The sequence below is a fragment of the Tetrao urogallus genome, assembly GCF_951394365.1.
Source record: "Tetrao urogallus genome assembly, chromosome: 1".
NCBI classification, from domain to species: Eukaryota; Metazoa; Chordata; class Aves; order Galliformes; family Phasianidae; genus Tetrao; species Tetrao urogallus.
The window spans coordinates 66919561-66939184 of NC_136813.1; the positions used below are offsets into that span (position 1 = coordinate 66919561).

The 19624-nt window shown below is 39.8% G+C and overlaps 1 protein-coding gene across 1 annotated transcript in view; it reads right to left on the bottom strand.

Annotated features, from left to right (window-relative positions):
* Nucleotides 1–19624, bottom strand: part of DHRSX (dehydrogenase/reductase X-linked) — a gene marked incomplete at both ends in the record, with an annotated part of 161130 nt that overhangs the window by 118963 nt on the left and 22543 nt on the right. Inside the window, one exon of the mRNA XM_079534177.1 lies at nt 4841–4948. Coding sequence (XP_079390303.1) covers nt 4841–4948 — 108 coding nt within the window. The remainder of the gene's footprint in view (nt 1–4840; nt 4949–19624) is intronic.

Genomic DNA, 19624 nt, shown 5'->3' on the forward strand with positions numbered 1-19624 from the left:
TCCTCTTATCCTCTGAAATGTGTTGTTCCTTAAGAACCTGAAGGTATTCTGCCTCAAGGCTTCTACAAATCCAAACACACTATATTAACCTGAATCTCATCCACTTACCTTTTTACAAACTCAGTTAATCTGAGCATTTTATAATCTAATATTTGATTGAAATACATTTCTAATTAAGACCTGCTGTAGGGAACCTGCTTTGGCAGGGGGGTTGGTCTCGATGATCTCTAGAGGTCCCTTCCAACCCCTACAGTTCTGTGATTCTGTGTGATTCTGTGATTACTAGCCAAAAGTGAATTCTTGTGCTCATTTTAAATGTCTTTTCAAATGCTTCTCACTATATGAATATAATTTTTAAATGTCCCAATAAACGCTGTAGTAAGTTTGTTATACGTAAGTAGCCTTAAAATATTGCTAAAAATTTTACAGGTGAAATGTTCAGAATGAAGAAACATAAAATAAGACTTCTTAAAGCAAAGACGGTGACAGTCTTCAGACTGAAATTAGAGACTAACGCATTCCACAAAGTTCTTACAGACTTGGGAGGCTCTAAGTGGCAGCGTACCATTTTAAGCAGAGTTTTTCATAACCCTGGTAACAGTGTACTAAAATGTAAAAAAACTGAACTGAAAGCCAATTATAAGACAATTTGCCTGCGTTTCTGCGGTCTTCACACTGAGTAAAGGAAAACATCCAGTCCGAAAGGCTGCTGACTTTTGGATGTTTCCCGACTACTCCTACAACCCATTCAGGCCTAACAAAACACAGCAAAAATTAGGAAGACAATACTTTCCTAGAAATAATTATACATTTTATACTTCTATCTACTGTAAGAAAAGACTATTAAAGTCTCCCACACAAAATCTGAGCAACTAAAATTAAATCAAACTGTCTTTGTAATGAATAATTGCACCATCTCGATAGGGTTTAATTATCCTTCTAAAGTCACTTTGTAGTATTATATCATATAAGAATTGTCTGATATCTGGCACAGAGAGTCCAGCTCGAAAATTGGAAACTAATCTGAACCAAAAAGATGACAAAAACATCTCCTACTTGGTCTCTTGCAGAGTTTACAGAGATGACAAAGTGCTGATTCTGGCTGTGGAAGTACATGCATTTATGCCAAAATTTCCTTGCTAAGATAATTCACTCAAATATATATACATAAATTGATGTATATAATGAGATTATTGCCTTTAGACTGTGAGACAGTGATATACTCAGACACCAAAGACTGATTGCACTGCCACAAAACTGGTGATTTATACCGGGTAGCACATGTACAACATTGTCAAGTGCAAAAGCTTGTGATTTTCATTCACCATTTGCAAACAGAAACATCAAAGCTTCTCTATGAGATGTCGCCACTCTTTTTTTTCCCCAAGTTTTCTCTTGTTAATTTACAGAGGGGAAAAAAAAAAAAAGCATAAAAGGAAAATCAAACTAAAACTCTTCTTTAAGTCAGAACTTTTAACATGCACTCACTTTGGTGATGAAGGATGGAAGGGATACAAAGAATTCATGCCTCCGATCAATCTAAATTCAGACTCGCAGAACCACGGCCAATACCATGAACCAGAACTGGACTAGGCTGGTGGTCATTAAAATACCTATGACATCTTGATTTTCAATGTCCTTACTGATAAGAGAATATTTATTTGGAATCCACACAGAACACCATCTTCAGTATCAGCTACAGATCAATAAGTACCAAAAACAGTGTGTCATTTGCCTCCTCTGGAGAAGGAAATGCAAGCTTATTTATCGAGTAGCAAGTTGTGTAACGGAGCAGGAACTCTCAGCACAGCTGACTCTGAAGCCCACCACTGGCAGCTTCCTTGCCATGGGTCCCGTGCTTTCCTGCAGTAAAAACCTTGCTCACTGTGAGAAATGGTACTGCTGTCTGCCAGAAAGCCTCAATGAAATCTATCAAAATAACTCACAGAAAATTACTTTCATCATTTCAGCATTTGTGCTGACCTTTTTCCCAGCGAGAGGCTGAGGACAGGGCTAGTGGCACTTTGCAGACCAGCCCTGTGCAGCGGTGCTGAGATTGGAAAGTAAGAAGCTGTGAAAGCACTCTGCTGGCTGTAAATGCTCTGAGGGAGACCGCTGCCCTTTTGTATTGTGACTAAGCATATTCCATCAGGTAGAATGCTTTCCACTTCTATTTGTCTTGATCATTTCACTGTTAGATTGGATTTAAATGTAAATTACTCAAACACTAACTCCACTAAAATGTGAAATGGAGTCAAAATCACATCCATCACAAATGGTGAATCATCTTCGCATTAGACATTCAGGTTTAACTCATTTGCCCGCTGCAGGGATATCATTCTTTACTGCTAAACTTTCCCATTATTTAGTCTCTGCAATGGGAGAAAAGCTTTCAGTGAATGAGTACAGTTAACCGTGAGCAAAACATAAGTCTGATCCCCTTCCTGACCCCAAATTCACCTAACATCCATACTTCTTTTCACATCAGCTCATATTTACATACAAACATATGGTGAAAACATTCCTACACTAGAAAGCTCAAGCACACTTCACAAAATCACAAGAAATCGTAGGTGTTGGAAGGGACTTCTGGAGATCATCACATCCAACCCTCGGATGGAGGTTCTTCCCTACTGTAGGTCGCACAGCCTGGAGCTGAGAGTGCTCACGTACCAGCAGGCATACTCTGAACACATCTGGCCTACTGTAAGCAACAGGGATGGAAGGTCATTGCATTTAATACGTTTTTGAGACTGTTTCAATCTTGTAGCTGGAACAAACCTTGAGACTACCCAACCTACTGAGAGGGCTTGCTTGCTTGAAGAATTTCACAGGCAAAGAATATGTCTCTGACTCACTAGACTCAGTGTTGAGGTCAGAGTTTGGCTGAAAGAATTAAATCAGTTGAAAATCTTACTCATCAACTGCTTCCTATAATTAATTTCATTAATTTACACTTCTAGAGATTCATAATGCAATTATTAAGGCTGGTACAAATTAAGAGTTAATGGAAATGCGTACATCTGTCAGCACCAGAAGAAACAGCAGAGCAAGGAGTTAAAAGAATGCCCTTTATTTATAATAAAGGGCACATTTCAAGGATGTTGTTTATGTCAAGATCATCGTACAGTGGACTTGCCAGCAGATGACCATGCTCTCTGACACCAGGAGGACAGCATCGAGGTTGTAGCATATCACCTATTTCATTACTTTTCCTGCTAGTACAGACCAGAAAACAGACCATGAGATAACGACTCCAAAAGGCATAAAAGATCTGTCCATGAACTAGCTTGTCATTTCCAACCAAGAACCACAGATTAAAGAGGACTCGGCAGCTGACACACTTTGTCCCAGGCTGAACATGAGTGAGGCCCATCAGACCACATATTTTTGTGCTTGTGAGAGCGTTGCTGTGAGTGTGACTAAATGAAATCTGAGATGGTGATGGTGAATAGATAAGATCAGTTTGCTTGTAGATTCTGTAAAAACTATGTAAATATTCCCTTCCCTTTCCAAAACATTTTGCTTTGAATTTCGTTACACAAAATCTAAATATTAAACATTACATGCTATGAAGTCTTCAAAAAAGGAGCAATGTTCTGCACTTCCCCAACTCTACGCAAAGAGGAGAAAATTGGCCTTTTTGTTTCCTCACCGAGTCCATTCTGCAGTCCACCTTCAAGATGAAAAATGACTTCTTTATTGAAATATTAATGCCAACATTAGCTACATCTCACTACATTAGCTGTGTCTAGCATCTAGCTACGTATAGCAGCATCTGTTTGCCTCTTACAGACGCTTAGTTCTGACACATCTATTAAAATTTGTATGAGTAAGTGGTATTCTGCATTACACCTGCGCACTTCCAGGGCAAGTCCATTAGTGTTACTTACTACAGAACATTGGAAATACATGGCTAGTATGTACTTATGTGCTTGTCTTTGTTTGTTTATTTGCTTTTCATTTTCTTTCAAAAGATATGTATACAGAACCTTAGAGAAAGAGAGCATGTTCTGAATAAAATTTAAATAAAATGACATCACCAGCTTGCCATTGTGATACAAAGCTAAACTTCAGAAGACTTACAGCGTAGAAGTTGCAGTGTTTTCTTGAAGTTAAAGAAAAATATCTCACTAGCATTGTAGCAGAGAGAGGAAATTCTGAATTCTGCACTCTTTTTGGAGTTGCATATATATAGGAATATATATAGGAATGCACCTATTCTAAGTTCAGATACCTAATGACTTCTTAAACTAACATAGCCACCGTACAAACACTTTAAAATTAATGAGGAGAAACAAGCACTTCCAAAAGATGACTTGTCCATCCTATTTCAGGCTGAGACGAATGAACCTCTGAGAAGTACATGTGAGATTTTTACATGTTTGTTCCTCTGCTCTAGACAAAAGAACACAGATCATCCACCACTAAACAGTGGAATATTCCTTGGAGGTTTTCATTAGTTTACCTCTTACTGAAAATGTGAACCCTAAAGTTCAAGTTCATCCTTAGTTAAGTTCAGAAATGAGTTATTATCTACATAGTGTCCACATTTTAAAGTCTTTTCCATGACCTTCTTGTTGACTTTTCACATAAAGTACTTCAAGTCTTCCAAGTTTTGTATTTAAAAAAAAAACAAAAACACTTTTCTTTAAAATCTTGCAAAACAAAATATAAATCAAATTTTTATTTGTGCTAAAAGTCGACTCTTCCCCTTGCCATCTTTCCTCTTCCATACTTATGCTTATACTGGAAAGAAAATACTCCATAAAAGACACAGAAGATACTTTCTAAAACAAACAAAAAATATATACGAATATCTTGGAAATAATGACTGTACCTATTATAACGTGCATGCCGAGTCTTGCCAAATGCTTCACAGTATGGTAACCAATTCCTTTAGCACCTCCAGTCACTATAGCAACTTTTCCATTTTGTGTAGGGAAAACTATAGGAAGAAAAAGAAATAATGCAAAGTTAGGTCATAGCAGTAACATGATTAAGAACTTAAGATGCAGCTGAAAGAGACGCACACTTAACAATCTGTCCATCAAAAATATTGCCTTAACTTTGTTAAGGAGCAGCCTGTCAGCTGTTAGAAGTCAGCTTGGGGACTGTTTACTTCATGTAAAAATTCAATTGGCAGCATGAAATCCTGCAAAGTTCTTGCATGACAAAGAGCAGAGTCCAACATTTGCTCCGCTAGGAGCACGGAACACAGTGAAGAGCTCAGCCAAAGCAGACACGTCCATGCAAAGGGCAGAAACCAGTCCACCTAATTTAATTGCATAACTGAGTACTCTGCTTGTGGAAAATCACAGACTTCTGGTCCCTGAAGAAATGAGAACATAATTTTTGCATTATACTACAGATCTGCTTTTTCCATCCACCACAGCCCGCACTGCAGAAGCCATTTCTGACACTCACAAAGGATTCCCCTATCCACACACCTTTGAGCACAAGAGCAGAGATGGTCAGGTGGGGCACAGGCCCTATGCCCACTGTGTACTCTTCTGCCCTATTAACCCTTCTGCCCCCAAAGGAACCAAAAGGTGGTGAAATGCCCATGTCCTGTACTGACGCTGGGAGCGAGGTGCTTTGGCCCTTGTCCCAGTGCTAATGATGGGCAGGAGTGTTGCAGCCTTGCTCAGATGGGACCTTGTGAGGAGATCAGGAAAGTAGAATCCCAGAGTCCTGCAGGTTGGGAAAGACCTTCAGGATCACCAGGTCTACCCTCCCTCCAATCCACCAGGTTGCAATACCCCATTCCTCAGTGCCACAAAGGTGAGCGGGGCACGGATGCAGGCTGCACAGCTCAGCCTGGCAGGAAGCCTTCCTGCTGTACAGGAAAGCAGGATCACTCCAGCCATGTGGGAGCAGAGGCTGTCATCTGTGAGAGGTTTAATTTAACTGTTTGGGTAGGTATAAATCAGGTCAAATATCAAATATGGTTTTTGAGGAGGTGGCAGATCTTTCATGTGAATCCCCTGTGCTCTTTGTGCTACTGAGGTGAGCTCCTGTTTGGTTTTTAGAACAAGCTGCTAGATACTTGTACAGGGAAAACGGCGCTGAATATTTCCTTTTGCCACAGAATAGTGGCTGCAGGCAATATTATAGATAACAAATGTTAAATAGATGCTGACTTTCATCTATCAAAGGATTTTCTGTTTTGATTTCTAGGTTTTTAGGGGGTTTCTTTGTTGTACAACATAAACCCGTATTTCGCACAGTTATGAAAAACAGAACTAGCATGGATACAAGCTGCTTTCTTCTCAGCAACTCCCAAATTTCATCTTTCCTTAATCACACAGCTATTTTTAGTGTAATTCAACATGAATTCCTGTTCTCTTCAGGTAACTGTTTGATTCCTTCCCATGTAGACTGTGAATTATTTGCAATTATTTGAATGTTAATTCCTACTGCAATGACATCCATGCATGCTTGTGCCCTAACAAATATAGTTTGTGCTCAACAAACCATGGTGAAGAGTTTTCTTAAACGTTTCCAATTAGATACATTAGCAGCCCTGCAATTTCTACCAAAAACATTGATCATAATGAACTCGATATAAAATGCCTACATTTTTTCAATAGTTAGGTTTAGATATCAAAGCTATACCTGCTATTAAATACTTGGCTAGATTTCCCATTCTGTGAAGTCTTTTCCAATTGTTTACTACTTTACCAATCTTAGCTTTTTTTAGATGATGTTTTTCTGGTCTGTCTTCTGTCAGCAACACATACAAAAATAAAACAACAACAAAAAATGCGTTTGCAACAGAAAATAAATTCTTTTAAAGAGGAAGAAAAATAAAATGCTTGTAGTGTGATCCAAGCTGTCATCACCTCTATGTGACTAGTCCTTGTATGTGACTGAATACATTTTAAATTTGACAAGGACATAACCTTCAGTCCCTTTTGCAGTGCTCCAATGATCCAAGACCTGAAAAAGGGAGGAGAATATGCTTGTGTTGTTCAACTTAGATGAAGTTTTAGACTATAAGAAAACACAATCTCTTGTACCACTGGTGAAGGGGACAGGTCTTTTACCCAGCTACAAGCCATATTCGTCACAACAGGCAACTCTGAAAGCAATGAAAAGACCAGAAACAATATAGAAAAGAGCAAAAATGGCCTCAGAGCTAATGCGGTTGTGAGGAGGAAAACAGCAAAGAGGCTTTTCTTTAAGCAGTCTGGCAGATACTCCAATGTCTGGGTTCTCCAGGATGCTTCTTCAGCAAGAAGGATGTCTATCATTTCACTGAGAAAAAAATATACCCACATTTCTTATAACCCAGTTCAGGTTTGTTAGCTCAGAAAGTTAAAGGCACTTAATAAGCACCTCTTACAAAGCAAACACTCCTCAGTCCACCTTAGTCCACTCCAGAAAACCCATTCTAAGGTGCTTCCTGAAGGATTGAAGAGGTGTAAACACAGACAAGGCGTATTAGCATTGCTTTCTTGCTAAAGCAGGAAAGGTTATTTGCGGTCGAGACAGTAACATGTACAAATCTTGCATGTAGCAAAAGTGTATATACTCACAGAGAAAATGCCCACTAGAAAGCAAAAATGTAAGCTTAATAATCCACCAAGGAGTTATCTCCTGAGTATTAATTAATCCAATCATAAACTGTATTGATAATTGAGCTATGACAGCTTGTAAAGCAAGCTGCATAAACAGAAGGCTTGCTTCCTTCCCCATATCTTGTCCTTCCTGCTTATTTTTTAATCCTGTTTTGCATGTGTGAACTGGAGCAAAAAGGACAATGAAATCATTCTCATTTCTGTTTCTTTCACTATAGCTGAAAAACAGCAACAACAAAAACACTCATTCAATCAAGAAAATAAACTATTTTCACATAGGTCTGAGTATCTTCTCTCCCAACTCCCTGTATTTCCTCTTGCTTTTCCCCTCTAGCCGCCTTGCCGCCATGAGATTTGGATTTTACATGTTGCATGTACATGCTATTGCTCATTTTCAACTACTGCTCCACTATATCTATCTATTGAATAAAAGCTGTATTTCATTCCGGTGCAAAACTAATCGTTTTAAAACAAAATGTGGAAAGAAAAGGAGAAAAAGCAGTTAGGAATGGGGAGGAGCTGATAAGATGAAGGAAAAGGGGAAGCCAGAAAAGCAAAGTGACAGCAGGTACTGCTATGACAAAGTAGTGTTTAGCAGAGGATAGTGAAAGAAAATGCTTGGTCCTATCCTGTTCGTGAGGGCTGCAAAGAAAATGACAATGTTTGCTCCCAACAGCCACTCAAACCAGGTACATTAGCAGCTTGCAAGGAAAATCACAACAGAAACACAGCCTTCACTGAAAAAATAACAGAGATCATCACAGAGCATTTTATAATAAGGCTGTTTGTATCATACAGCTTCAAAGACTTAGGAAGCACCCAGGGAAGAAAAAATGAGAGCTGCAGACACATATGTAAATGGCCAGTATCCATTTTATTTACATGTATGAAATACAACTTCCAGAGAACTTGGTTTTGAATAGCCGGAACAGTACATCTGAGATCATTAAATTCCAAATGGGAAACATAAAGAGTCCACTGAAAACTGAAATACAAAGTCTGGGGAAAAAAAAATTAACTCTCCCCAATTCTTAGGTTTAATTTTTTAGATTGATCTTAAGTTCATTTTAATCTATGAAAAAGGTGTACCGTTTCCAACCAGACAGATAGCTTAATGTACAAAGAATCAGCATGAGGACAAAGCGCTGCTCATGTTACAACATCTACAGCCAAGGTCAGACTCAGGCTGAACGTGCAAGCCCAGTATACAGCCCCAGTACAAACCAGTCAGCATCAGTGTGTGCTTTCCACTTGAACACAACCATCACACAGAATTTGAGAAACACCTTTTCATTGTGAAAACACATTTTCCATAGTGAATCACAATATAGAACTTCCAAAACAGCCCCGGGCGCTGCTGGTTTCCCAGCAGATGTTGCTTTATGTTGTGTGCCAGCTGAAGCTGAGCTTGGCCAGAGGCAGGTGAGACCCTAAGGGACCCCACTGCCTAAGCATTCTTTAGCAGTTTCTTCACCTCATTTAAAACATGTAATCAAAACATCCCAGCTCTCCTTCTGCTTCTGTTCCTGGTAAGCAGGTAGATACTGATCTCAATTACAGGCCTGCATCTCCAGCAATTTCACTGTGGGACATGAGAACTGCACAGTCCTGGTGCTAATGGGAAACCCTGACCAAGCACTCGCTGCTCATTTCCCTCTGTGTTCGAAGAAACTAGCCTGAGGTCTTTAAGCTCTTATTTATCAAGCCAAATTCTGACAGTCTTCTCCCAGGCTGATGTTCTGTCTGCACCTCAAAGCATTCAGAAGAAATAAGCTTATCTACTTTGCAAGTGGATTAAGCTAAAGCAGAAAAAGGCAGGGTTATTCTGTAATGAATATGTCCCAATATGAAGCTATCTTAAAATAGCCTATGTCATTTTAAAATATGACATTTTCCCTAATCTGAAATAACTTCCTTGCACAGACAAGTTTTCACACACAGTTGATGACATCACAGTTGATGAATTTAAGGCAATTCTGTAATTTTAAAAAAATACTAACTTTTGAGAGGCTCCTAAAGAGGGTGGTCTGTGCAAGTGCTAAGACCAAGGAGGAAAAAAATAGGATGCAGACCTTCATTACCAGCAAAATTCAGCTGAGGCAGAGGTGGAAGTAATGATGCAGACAAATCAAAATAGAGGCATTAAACCAACTGTCTTCTTTGCAGAAAAGTGCTATGTTAACACAGATAAATCCCCCACCAAAAGAGCTCTTCTTTATAAGTCCTTTGCCTGTTTGAGGCAATATCCATGTATATATATAAACTTCACTATGAAGTACAAAGCAAATTGCATCAAGTTTTTATCTAAGTCCTGTCTTCTAACCTATTAATCCGGCATCTGCTTTTGTGGAAAATGATGAGTCATGTGGACATTAAAATACAATATCTTTATATTAGCCTCTTCATTAAAACCTCTCCTTAAGACACTGGTGGGTGGCCAAAGGCAGAATTCAGATTGTCTGAATGAATCTCCTGTCCTTATCAGGCCAGAAAGACGAGTGCTGAGGAAGGATGGTCAGAGGGGCTACCTGAGGGCCTGCCTCCCAGCTGGGCACAGGGACCTTGGGGGCATTTATGCTGAGGAGACCCTACAGACAAATCCTAACAGTTATTTTTTTTTCCTTCTTCCTATAACTGGATAACTTCTATGCAAATGTTATCCCTGAAGGTAACTGGCAGAACCACAGATAGAAAAAAAAACTAAAAGAGAAAAAGGAAAAAGAAAGAAGCCATTCAGTGAATATTCAGTTTGATGACAGCGTAACAAGGACCAGGTTTGGAGCTGTTCCTCTAGAGCAACGCTGGGTAAAACAAAGGGTGAACTATAATTGTCAGTCCTCATTTAACGCCACAAGACATGGCACAGGCAAGTTTTTCTTGATGGCTTAAGAATTCACCTAGTTCAATCTGCAAATGAATTACTGAGCAGGTTTTCCTGTTCCAAAATACTCCAAGTCTTTCTCCACAATTTACAACATGGTGGTGCCGAGAAAATTTCTACGGAGTCTAATAGTGATAGGACAGGAGGCACTGCCTTTACACTAACAGAGGGAAGACTTAGGTTAGATGTTAAGAAACTCTTCACTTAGAGGGCAGTGAGGCACTGGCCCAGAGCAGCTGTGGTGCCCCATCCCTGAGGCACTCAAGGCCAGGTTGGATGTGGCCCTGGGCAGCCTGAGCTGGTGGAGGGAAGCTCAGTCCAAAGCAGGGGTTTAGAACTAGGTGACCTGTGGTGTCCCTTCCAATCTAAGCCATTCTATGATTCTGAGGAATAAACTGGCCAATTTTTTTTGTAAGACATGAGCTCTCACCAGCAGGAAAGCTGTGAGCCTGAGCCTGTGCAGACAATCTTTCAAATGCAAATGGATCTCCTGAATTTGCACACCAAAATCTTTTCTGCCTCTGCTGCTTCCTATCACTTTTCTATGGAATATCAGTATGCAATCAAGATTGAAGGCTTTTAAGATGGGAAACCAGGTAGGTGGCAACCAGCCTGACTAGTCCTTGTGTGCAATGGCATCATGCTGGTTTCAGCAGTTCCACGCCATCAGACTTTCTGCTCACAACTGCCTTGTGCACATGCAGATCCACAGGCACATGACTGATGGATCCAACATAATTGAAATCATTTGGCTTATTTGTATAAAGGTGACCGGTTTGCCCAGGAAGAGCACTTGTTTCCATGCACAACTGAAAATTTGCACCAGCTATAGGACAAGCCTCCAAGCTTTTGTCTTACTCAGTTTTCAGAGAACTAATAGTTGGGAATCATTAACAAACAGAGGCATCAGAGAGAGGCCGGTACTGACTGTACGGATGGGAAGCGAAAGGTGTTGAAGAACCAGAACAGCCAGAGAAACTAAATCATGGAAATATGTCCCTTGTCCCATAGAGGCAGAGTATCTCAGAGCGCTATTCATGGAAGAACAGGAGCCAGGTGGCTGTAAGAACTTCAGCAGCCAGGGGAAGACCTAATTTAAGAAGCCACCCACATAGTAACAGATAGGGAAGGCAGACTGTGAATAAGCGCTCACAAAAACACAGTAAAAACCCTGGATTCGTATGACCAGGTTTCTTGTTTAACCACTGCACAAGGTTCACATGAGTTGTAAGAGACTGCAGCAGCAATTTGCCTGGGCTGCCTAGGCATTTGGGAATCCCATCAGTGCTGCAATTCATGCCAAGCCAGGTATCCTGACAGCACATCACAAAGTCGCCAAAAGGCAGGAGGGCAGCAAATGGCACAAAAGCAGGAAAGCGGGAGTTATGCCAGCTAGAAAAGCGATGTGCTCACTTAGTATGAAGCTGATGTGTATCCTCATCTCTTCCCAACCTCATCAACACATGAATAGGTGGTATTTCTTCAGATTTAGCAGCAAAAATCAGCTGAACCAAACTCACGCAATTATTTACTTTGTCAATGGAAACAACCAAGAAAAACAAATTAAGCCTGATGTAAGGCTATGGCATTAGCTTTTTTACTAAGATGTCAGCTTCCTTACAGGGACAAAGCAAGATTTCCAAGCAAGATGACAAGTCTTTCATCGAAGCCAGAGGAAGAAGTTTCTGAAATCTATTTCAGGATTTGTTCCCAGACATTTAATTTCTTTAGCGCACAGGAAAGCTGTACTACACAGTGTTATAAGCAGAACGACTCCTTCTCCCTCCAGTTCTACCTTTCATGAACACATTGGGGAGCTTTGCGAGGTATTACATAGACAACAGGTATTATTACAGCTCACTATCATAACATCATACCAAAGCTATCCACAGCAAGAATAAATTGTACTAAAAAATCCCCATGTTAAGAAAGATGCAAGATAAACTGAAGCAGTAGTAAGAAGAGAGTTATGACACAAGCAGGACAAAGGAGCATATCTTCTGCTAAAAAATAAAATAAAATAAATAATGCTACCCAAAATAAGGCAGCTTTTCAGAGCAACAGCTCTTAGCATTCTATAGCCTAAGTCCCATGATAAGAGATCTCTGCAGCAACAATGGGGAGGTGGAATGCAGCACTCAAAAATTCATTTGCATGACACACCTATCTGCATTTCTACCACCGATTCCTGGAAAGCCAGGATTAAAGCAGTACAGTGTGTGTGGAACGCAGTGTGGGGGAAGGAGAAGGGAGTATCCGCCTCTCCAGGTTCTCTTTTTTGTGGAGAGGAGGTTGTTTTCAAGTAATTCAACACTCTCTCTTCACCTTCCCCGTTGCTTTCAAGTATTTAGCTCGAAGAAACACATCTCTAATGTATTTAATTTATCCTTTAATATACCTGAATTATAAATCTCTGTATGATAGTATTATCCTTACGGCAGGAAAAAAAACCCCAAAACACAACAAGTCCAGAAAAGAGACCTGCTTTGGTCACAGCTTGGCCAACAGTACGGATCCAAATCCCCTGAAGTTTGGTGTTGGGAGGGTGGTGTAAGTCAAGGCACTGTAACCAATGACTGGACTACTACTGACAAAGTCAAGAGAAAAATATTTCCTCTGCACTTGCAGATGTGTTTTCAGTGCTTTGTTTTCTAGGGCTCTTGCCTGGAGTGTTGGCCAGTGTAAGGGTTCTGCTTGGTAAGAAGAGCCAAGGGAAGCTGCACTTGCACATATTTTTCAGGTGGAGCCCAAGTGCTTTTGGTGTACTTGTCAAGTAGTAGTATTGATCCAGGTCTTTTGGCAACTGCTAGACTTGCCAGAAGGGCTGCACAGAGATACAGATAATTGCAGTTTTCAAAAACAATATATATGGTAATTCTCTGAATTAATTTAAGCTGACTGTCTTCACTCTGACTGTGAAGAACTTTTTCCTCCAATAAACCTAGTGCAGACCTTCTGCAGTCAGCATCATTTATCATGCCAGAAAATTCTGAATGTTGCTCCCTTCCTCAAGAAGCGAGAAGCTGAGAATGGAGAAAAGCAAAAAGAATGGTTAATCTGGGATATTTTCTTGTCAATTCTGAATTGGGTTTCTCAAGGCTGCACTGAAGAATGGTCTGACAAAGAATATATCTGATATTTCCACAATACAAGTTCAGGCTGATTTGACAGAGTTAATAGGAAATCTGATCCCAACCAAAATGGAGCTGCCCTAAGGTAGAAGAAAGAAAAGGAGAAGAGAAGGTGTAGTTTTTGAGTCCTAGATCTCACTTCTGGATGTGTTTGCCATTTTAGGGTACTTTGTTCCTTTAGCCAAAACTCATCTAAAGATAATAGAATTGAAATCAATTTTTACAAGTGCCTAATTGATTACACACGCTATCATACAAATCAAACAGTTGGAAAATAATTTGGTACATTATTAAAATCTTTAAAAAGAATTTATCAGGAATTCAGGTTTGCCCAGAAACTGCTATAGGAGAAAAATTTCCAACTACACATAGGAAGAGGAGAGCCCTAGAACATTGAGAAGGGAAGAAGGAAGAAAGGTGTGAGAGGGAGTCAGAAATAACAGACAGAAATACCACATTACATCTACAGGTATATCAGCAAAGTTACAGCTCTTCAAGTTTTATGTATACATCAAGCAGCATCTGTCATTACATGCTAGTCATTACCTTAAACATATTTGCTGTTTCAGGCTTGAACCAGATTTTGCTGGAGAAACACTAGTCTCATGTAGCAAGGATATTTCACATAAAGGCTGATATGTGTTGACAAACTTGTGCAAGAATATTTGGCACAGAAACACTCACTGTGCAACAGACTGCACATGGCATATTTTCTTGAACTGTGCAATCATTTTGTCTTGAGGACAGAGGCCAAGTGGGGACTAGGATGAGGCCATGAAACTGCTTCTCTTGGAAGAGAATGGAGGGCATTAAGGACAAGGTCATTGCAATAATGTGAGGAAATACTGATAATTAATTAGAGACGCTGAACAGTCACACCCTGCATGTTTAAGATCAGTGGATTTATTAAAAATATCAAGGAAAGAAATTTGGCTCCCAACAGAAAGTAACTGTTCCCTGCATGTTCCTACGTTAAAAGAATCTGCTTACCCATATCACTTCTTACATGGGAAAATGCTATCACAAGAATAGAAGAAGACGTATTTCCATTTGCCATGTATTCTCTGCCCTGCTTATCTTTCATTTCTTTTACATATTTACCTATTAAATCGTACTCTTTGGCTTTCTTCTCTTTCACTCCAGTCACACTAAAGATAGAGATGTTATATATGGCTGTATCTTTAATTTAAGAAAAAGCATCTGTTATCTCTTGAATAGATTTACTGATACTTTCTCCCATACTCCCTCCCTGTAGGCAAATGTAACTGTGCAATACCTTAGGCAATGTCATTTTATGTAAAACTTGCCAATGCTCTTTAAGTTATGTCATCTTACATTTTTTCCTGTTGTGAAATAAGAGATGAAAAAGAAGAGCTCATCCCAGAAGATTTAAATAGGGATAATGGCTCTGCATAGTCTAGTACCTGTACAACAATTTTTCCCATCCTGCAAAAGTAACAGGCATTAGAAATTTTTTTCATTCTCTATCAAGAACCAAAAATTCCCCATCTTTCAAGCTGGTACGAACAACTAGATAGATGCAACTCTCTTTCAGAACAGTATGAACTGTTTGCATTCCTTAGGATGTAAGAAACAGTTTCAAGTCCTTGCTCTCAGTCAGGCCTGGCTGCCTCAGCAGTTATGCCCCTGAGCATAAAGAAGCCTTCCTATTTCCAGTGTCATCGAACACTTGACATTTAAAGACCTTCTTGTGCTTCGTAAGTTCCCAATAAATGTAATATTTTTCCTTGCCCTGCTCAGAAAGCTGGCGGTCAATTTCTAAGGATCAATAAACAGAAGATAAACAAAAACATAACAGCATCAGAAAATGTCTTCTCTCAAAAGATCACATCCCAGCTAATTCAAAAAACTGACAATACTGTTGTTATCTGCATAAAAAGTGCCACAAAATTCTAAAGTACTAAAATTTCATGCCTACCTGTGAAAAATTAGCATTTGGTTTGTAGTGTTGACCTAAAACCCAGGCTGACAACAGTGACTTTGAAATGATTAAGAAATAGAAAGAATCTGCAAAGGGCTAATTGTCTGTTACTCCATTATGATCACAGTAGATGTAACAATCTGATGCAATGCAGAAACATCACCTAAGAACACTGTAAACACTGGACTGATGGTTTCAAAGCAAAGAGTCCTCCAGAGGAACAACAAAACAAAAACAAACAAACAAGCCCAACCAACTGCAACTCTTGATTTAATATCAAACCATGCAGAAATCAACCTGGGCCAGTCGTGCCCTTTAGCGAAGAAGGGGTTCTGTTATAAACACTGAAGTCTGGACAACATTTACTACCCAAAGGTCTGAAAATGCCAAAATTTGAATACTAATCAGCACTTTCTGTAGAAACCGAAGCAAAGAGTCATCTACTTCTTATGGTCAAGATGGAAATCCATACCAAAAACAAAATACAGCTATCTGCTTTTTAGCATCTCACCACAAGAGTTACAAAGTCAGAAGGGAACAATTTATGCTTTGCAGTATGACATATGCTTGTCAAAAGATCAAATACTTTTAGTTTTCAAAACAGTATTGACAGTACTGTTATACTCCTAGACAGTACAGGATACTCTATCACAAACACCAGTATCTTCTTTATAGCTTCTACTCTTATTGTCTGTAAATTCTAACGCCTCTTCTTCTGACCACATGCTATTAAAAGATTGAATTAATTATTCCATCGCTTCTTGCTCAGAGCATAGATAGAAAGATACAGCTGAGCAACAAATATATGAGAAAAGTCAATTCTTTAAATATTTCCTTAATATATTACATTATGGGGTGGAAAAAAAAGTTAGCAAGATCATTAAGAGTAGTTTTAACTGCACCTTTTCTCTTTCAGAGACAGGGAACATAGTTTCCATATTCCAATCAAGCTTAAGAGCATACAGCTGAAGGTCACATTCAGATCTGCTTCTTCCAAAAGGGAAAATGATCTGATACCACTTCAGCCACCCCTTTCACTTCCCATGGTTTTTCCATAAAACACAAATAAGTAAGCAGAAGTCATGAATTAGTATACAGGACTTTGACATTGAAATTTTTGTAATTGAAAGTTTTTGGAGCACTTCACTTAAGAAAACCATGCAATCACTTCTGAACTGAAGTGCTTGTTATCGTACACAAAGTTCCAGTAATTAGAATCAAGAAGAGAAGTAAAAGGTGATTAGAGATTATTGGGAAAAATCTGGTTAACAGGAAGCGTAGCAGATGAACCAATTGGTATTTAAAGTTACCCTGAGATACCCTCAATTAATTAAAATGCATGTTAAAAAGCACATTTCCATATTATTAAAATCTTCTAACGATCAGACCCGCTACAGCATCAACAGTAACTCAAGTAAACTCTCAGGTAATACTAGGTTAACAAAAAAGATGGAAAATAGCTTCAACATCTCTCCCACTCAGCTCTATACTTCCCTGAACACTGGTTTCACATCTTCCCAAGCAGTCTCTCGATTCATTCTTTCAGATATCCTGCACCAGGTGATGAGAACATCACTCGTTTGGATATTCTCTTGGCCTGTCATCTACACACCCAAAATGGCGATCCTGAAGACCCCACAGCAGATCTCACAGCCATCTACTGAGCTCTGTGCTGGTACCAAGCCTTCCAGAGTTCATGTCTGGAGAATGCTTTCAGACATAGGGTTTGTATTTTGGGTGGTCCTGCGTGGAGCCGAGAGTTGAACTTGATAATCCTTATGGGTCCCTTACAACTTGAGATATTCTATGATTCTGCAATTCTGTGTGCTGCCATGTAGCATCTCAAGGCCACCACTTCTCCTCCAGAAGCACAGATTGGCAACGGAAGATACTCTGTATGCTTTCTGTCATTCTTTCTATTTTTAAGAGAGCTCTTATTTTAGATCAGAGCTTATCTGAAACACCTGAACCTCTGGATGGGACAGTTTTCTTTATGTGAAACTGCTTAAAAAAAACACGTTCCAAGTTTGGAACTTGGAAGAAGAAAGCACTAATGACATACTTCTTTTTTTTTTTTTGGTCTTTAAGACAGCTGTAACATTCATTTTCCAAAGACAGAATTTTATTTATGTTTCTCTTTGATTATATGAGAAGGTCAGGGGTGTTAATTAGAGTATAAAAGTCCATATACAGAAAGGTCTCACCTGCAATAGATATACCTGCCTAGTTCTCTAACAATAATTCTGTTCTTGGAAAAGAGTTATTTCCTTTCAGACTCTTGTTCTCTTTCTTAGAGCTCTCTTAAGTGACCTAATGCTCGTGCATTTTCCTTCATTTTTTTCTTATTCCTCATTAAATATGCACAAAAGTTTTCACAGGGAAGTTACCAACTCTGCAGCAGGGAGCTATTCATTGGGAAAGATTTTCAATGAAATTGGAAATTTTTATTCCTTAGCGAAATTCTTATTTTCAAATGAAATTTTATAGGCCATTAATCTAATGCCTATTCACGGGACTCAGGGAATTAGTTAACTTAGAGAAGCAGCTACTGTGCTTGCTCTATAATTGCTCTTTGTCAAAATTGTCAAAGATTTTTAATATGCCAAGTTACCCCATAGAATAAAAGCTTTTGAAGTATGTCTCAATTTAAGAGGCCATCATTCCATAGTATCATTATCTGCTATTAATTTTGCAATTAGAGACTATCACATGCTGCTCCGAAGAAACGCAACTGTTCACAAAATGAGTCCCATTATTGATAATGCTCCGGGAATATGACACAACGTCCTATTTTCAGTTGTACACTTAATTACCTTCTATAAATAGATTGCCACATTTTTAAGGGAAAAGTGCATTTCTTACAGAGATACGTGACCTTGTTGACTGAAAGCTCCCAGCACTGGTTCCAGAAATGAGGGCTACAGTTCCACAGGCACGGCTAGCTCTGCATAGGCAGGCTGTGATGTCACTCAGGAAGCACCTGGCAGGGAGAGCATCCAGCAGTGTCTGTCCATCCTTCCATGGTCCCAGCACAAGCACCAGCACCCTTCACATGCCGGCCTGAGCACCAGCAGGTCTCTCGTCTGCACTCTGCTTTTCCATCTCAGCCGTGGATCCAGCCCGAATCAAACAGCCCTGCAGTCATTCACTTTGTAGGAAATAATTAAGGTGTGATGTAGCCTTTCAAGGAGAGATTTCTTTTTCTGCTTTTGTTTTGTTTTTGTTTACTGAAGAAAAGCTACTTTGCTCATTCTGTTATGGAGCCACCACTCAGGACTGCAGTCCCTGTCTGCAGCACTCCCTTACATTACTTCCCTTACATTAAACAGCAAAGGTACCCCAGCACCTAACTTCTGTTTGATGCTCAGTCATTGAAATCATTTGACTAAGGCTTTGCTTTTGAGATGCATAAAGCAATTTAGGACTTAAAACTTATCATCAAATAAAAAAATAGAGCTTGAGGAATAAAAGACTACAAGCTTGTGCTGGCTTGTTCGGCAGCTGTCTGCTGTTTCCAGTATTTCTCTCTAAGGCTTTTTCCATGAACTCAGGATGCCTGCACTTCAAGCACAGGCCTATTGCTAAGCACAGGTCCCTGTGTCCCCAGACGCAGCAGTGCCTGGAGATGCCAGCCCTACATCCTACAGGTAGCATGATGTGACAGTTGTCAGTCTGAGGCTGCTTGGCTTTCCACTGGGGCTTCCTGGCCAGGCAAGCCCCCTTAGAAGGGAGGCCATGAGGAGGCAAAGCCAGACCTATGCTTGCAATTTTTATTGCAATCCTGTTCCACACAGGAAATAGAGCAGTGCTGTGGTTACCATACCATTGCTCCAGCCAGAGCCATTGGCTTATGCAGGCCTACCACAGCTCTGGCTAAGTGCCCACCTCCTGTGGCATGCTGTGGCCACTGCTCTTGTACCCACAGAACATGCAGCTGCAGGTATTCCCTGGTATTCTGCCTGGGGAAGCTGAAGAAGTGTTTTACTGAACAGGCTGTGATTCTGCAAGTGTTGTTCTGCTAATACACATAGTACTGACATGCAGCACACAGGGGCTGTCACCATGCAAGCAGAGCCAAGACCATGAA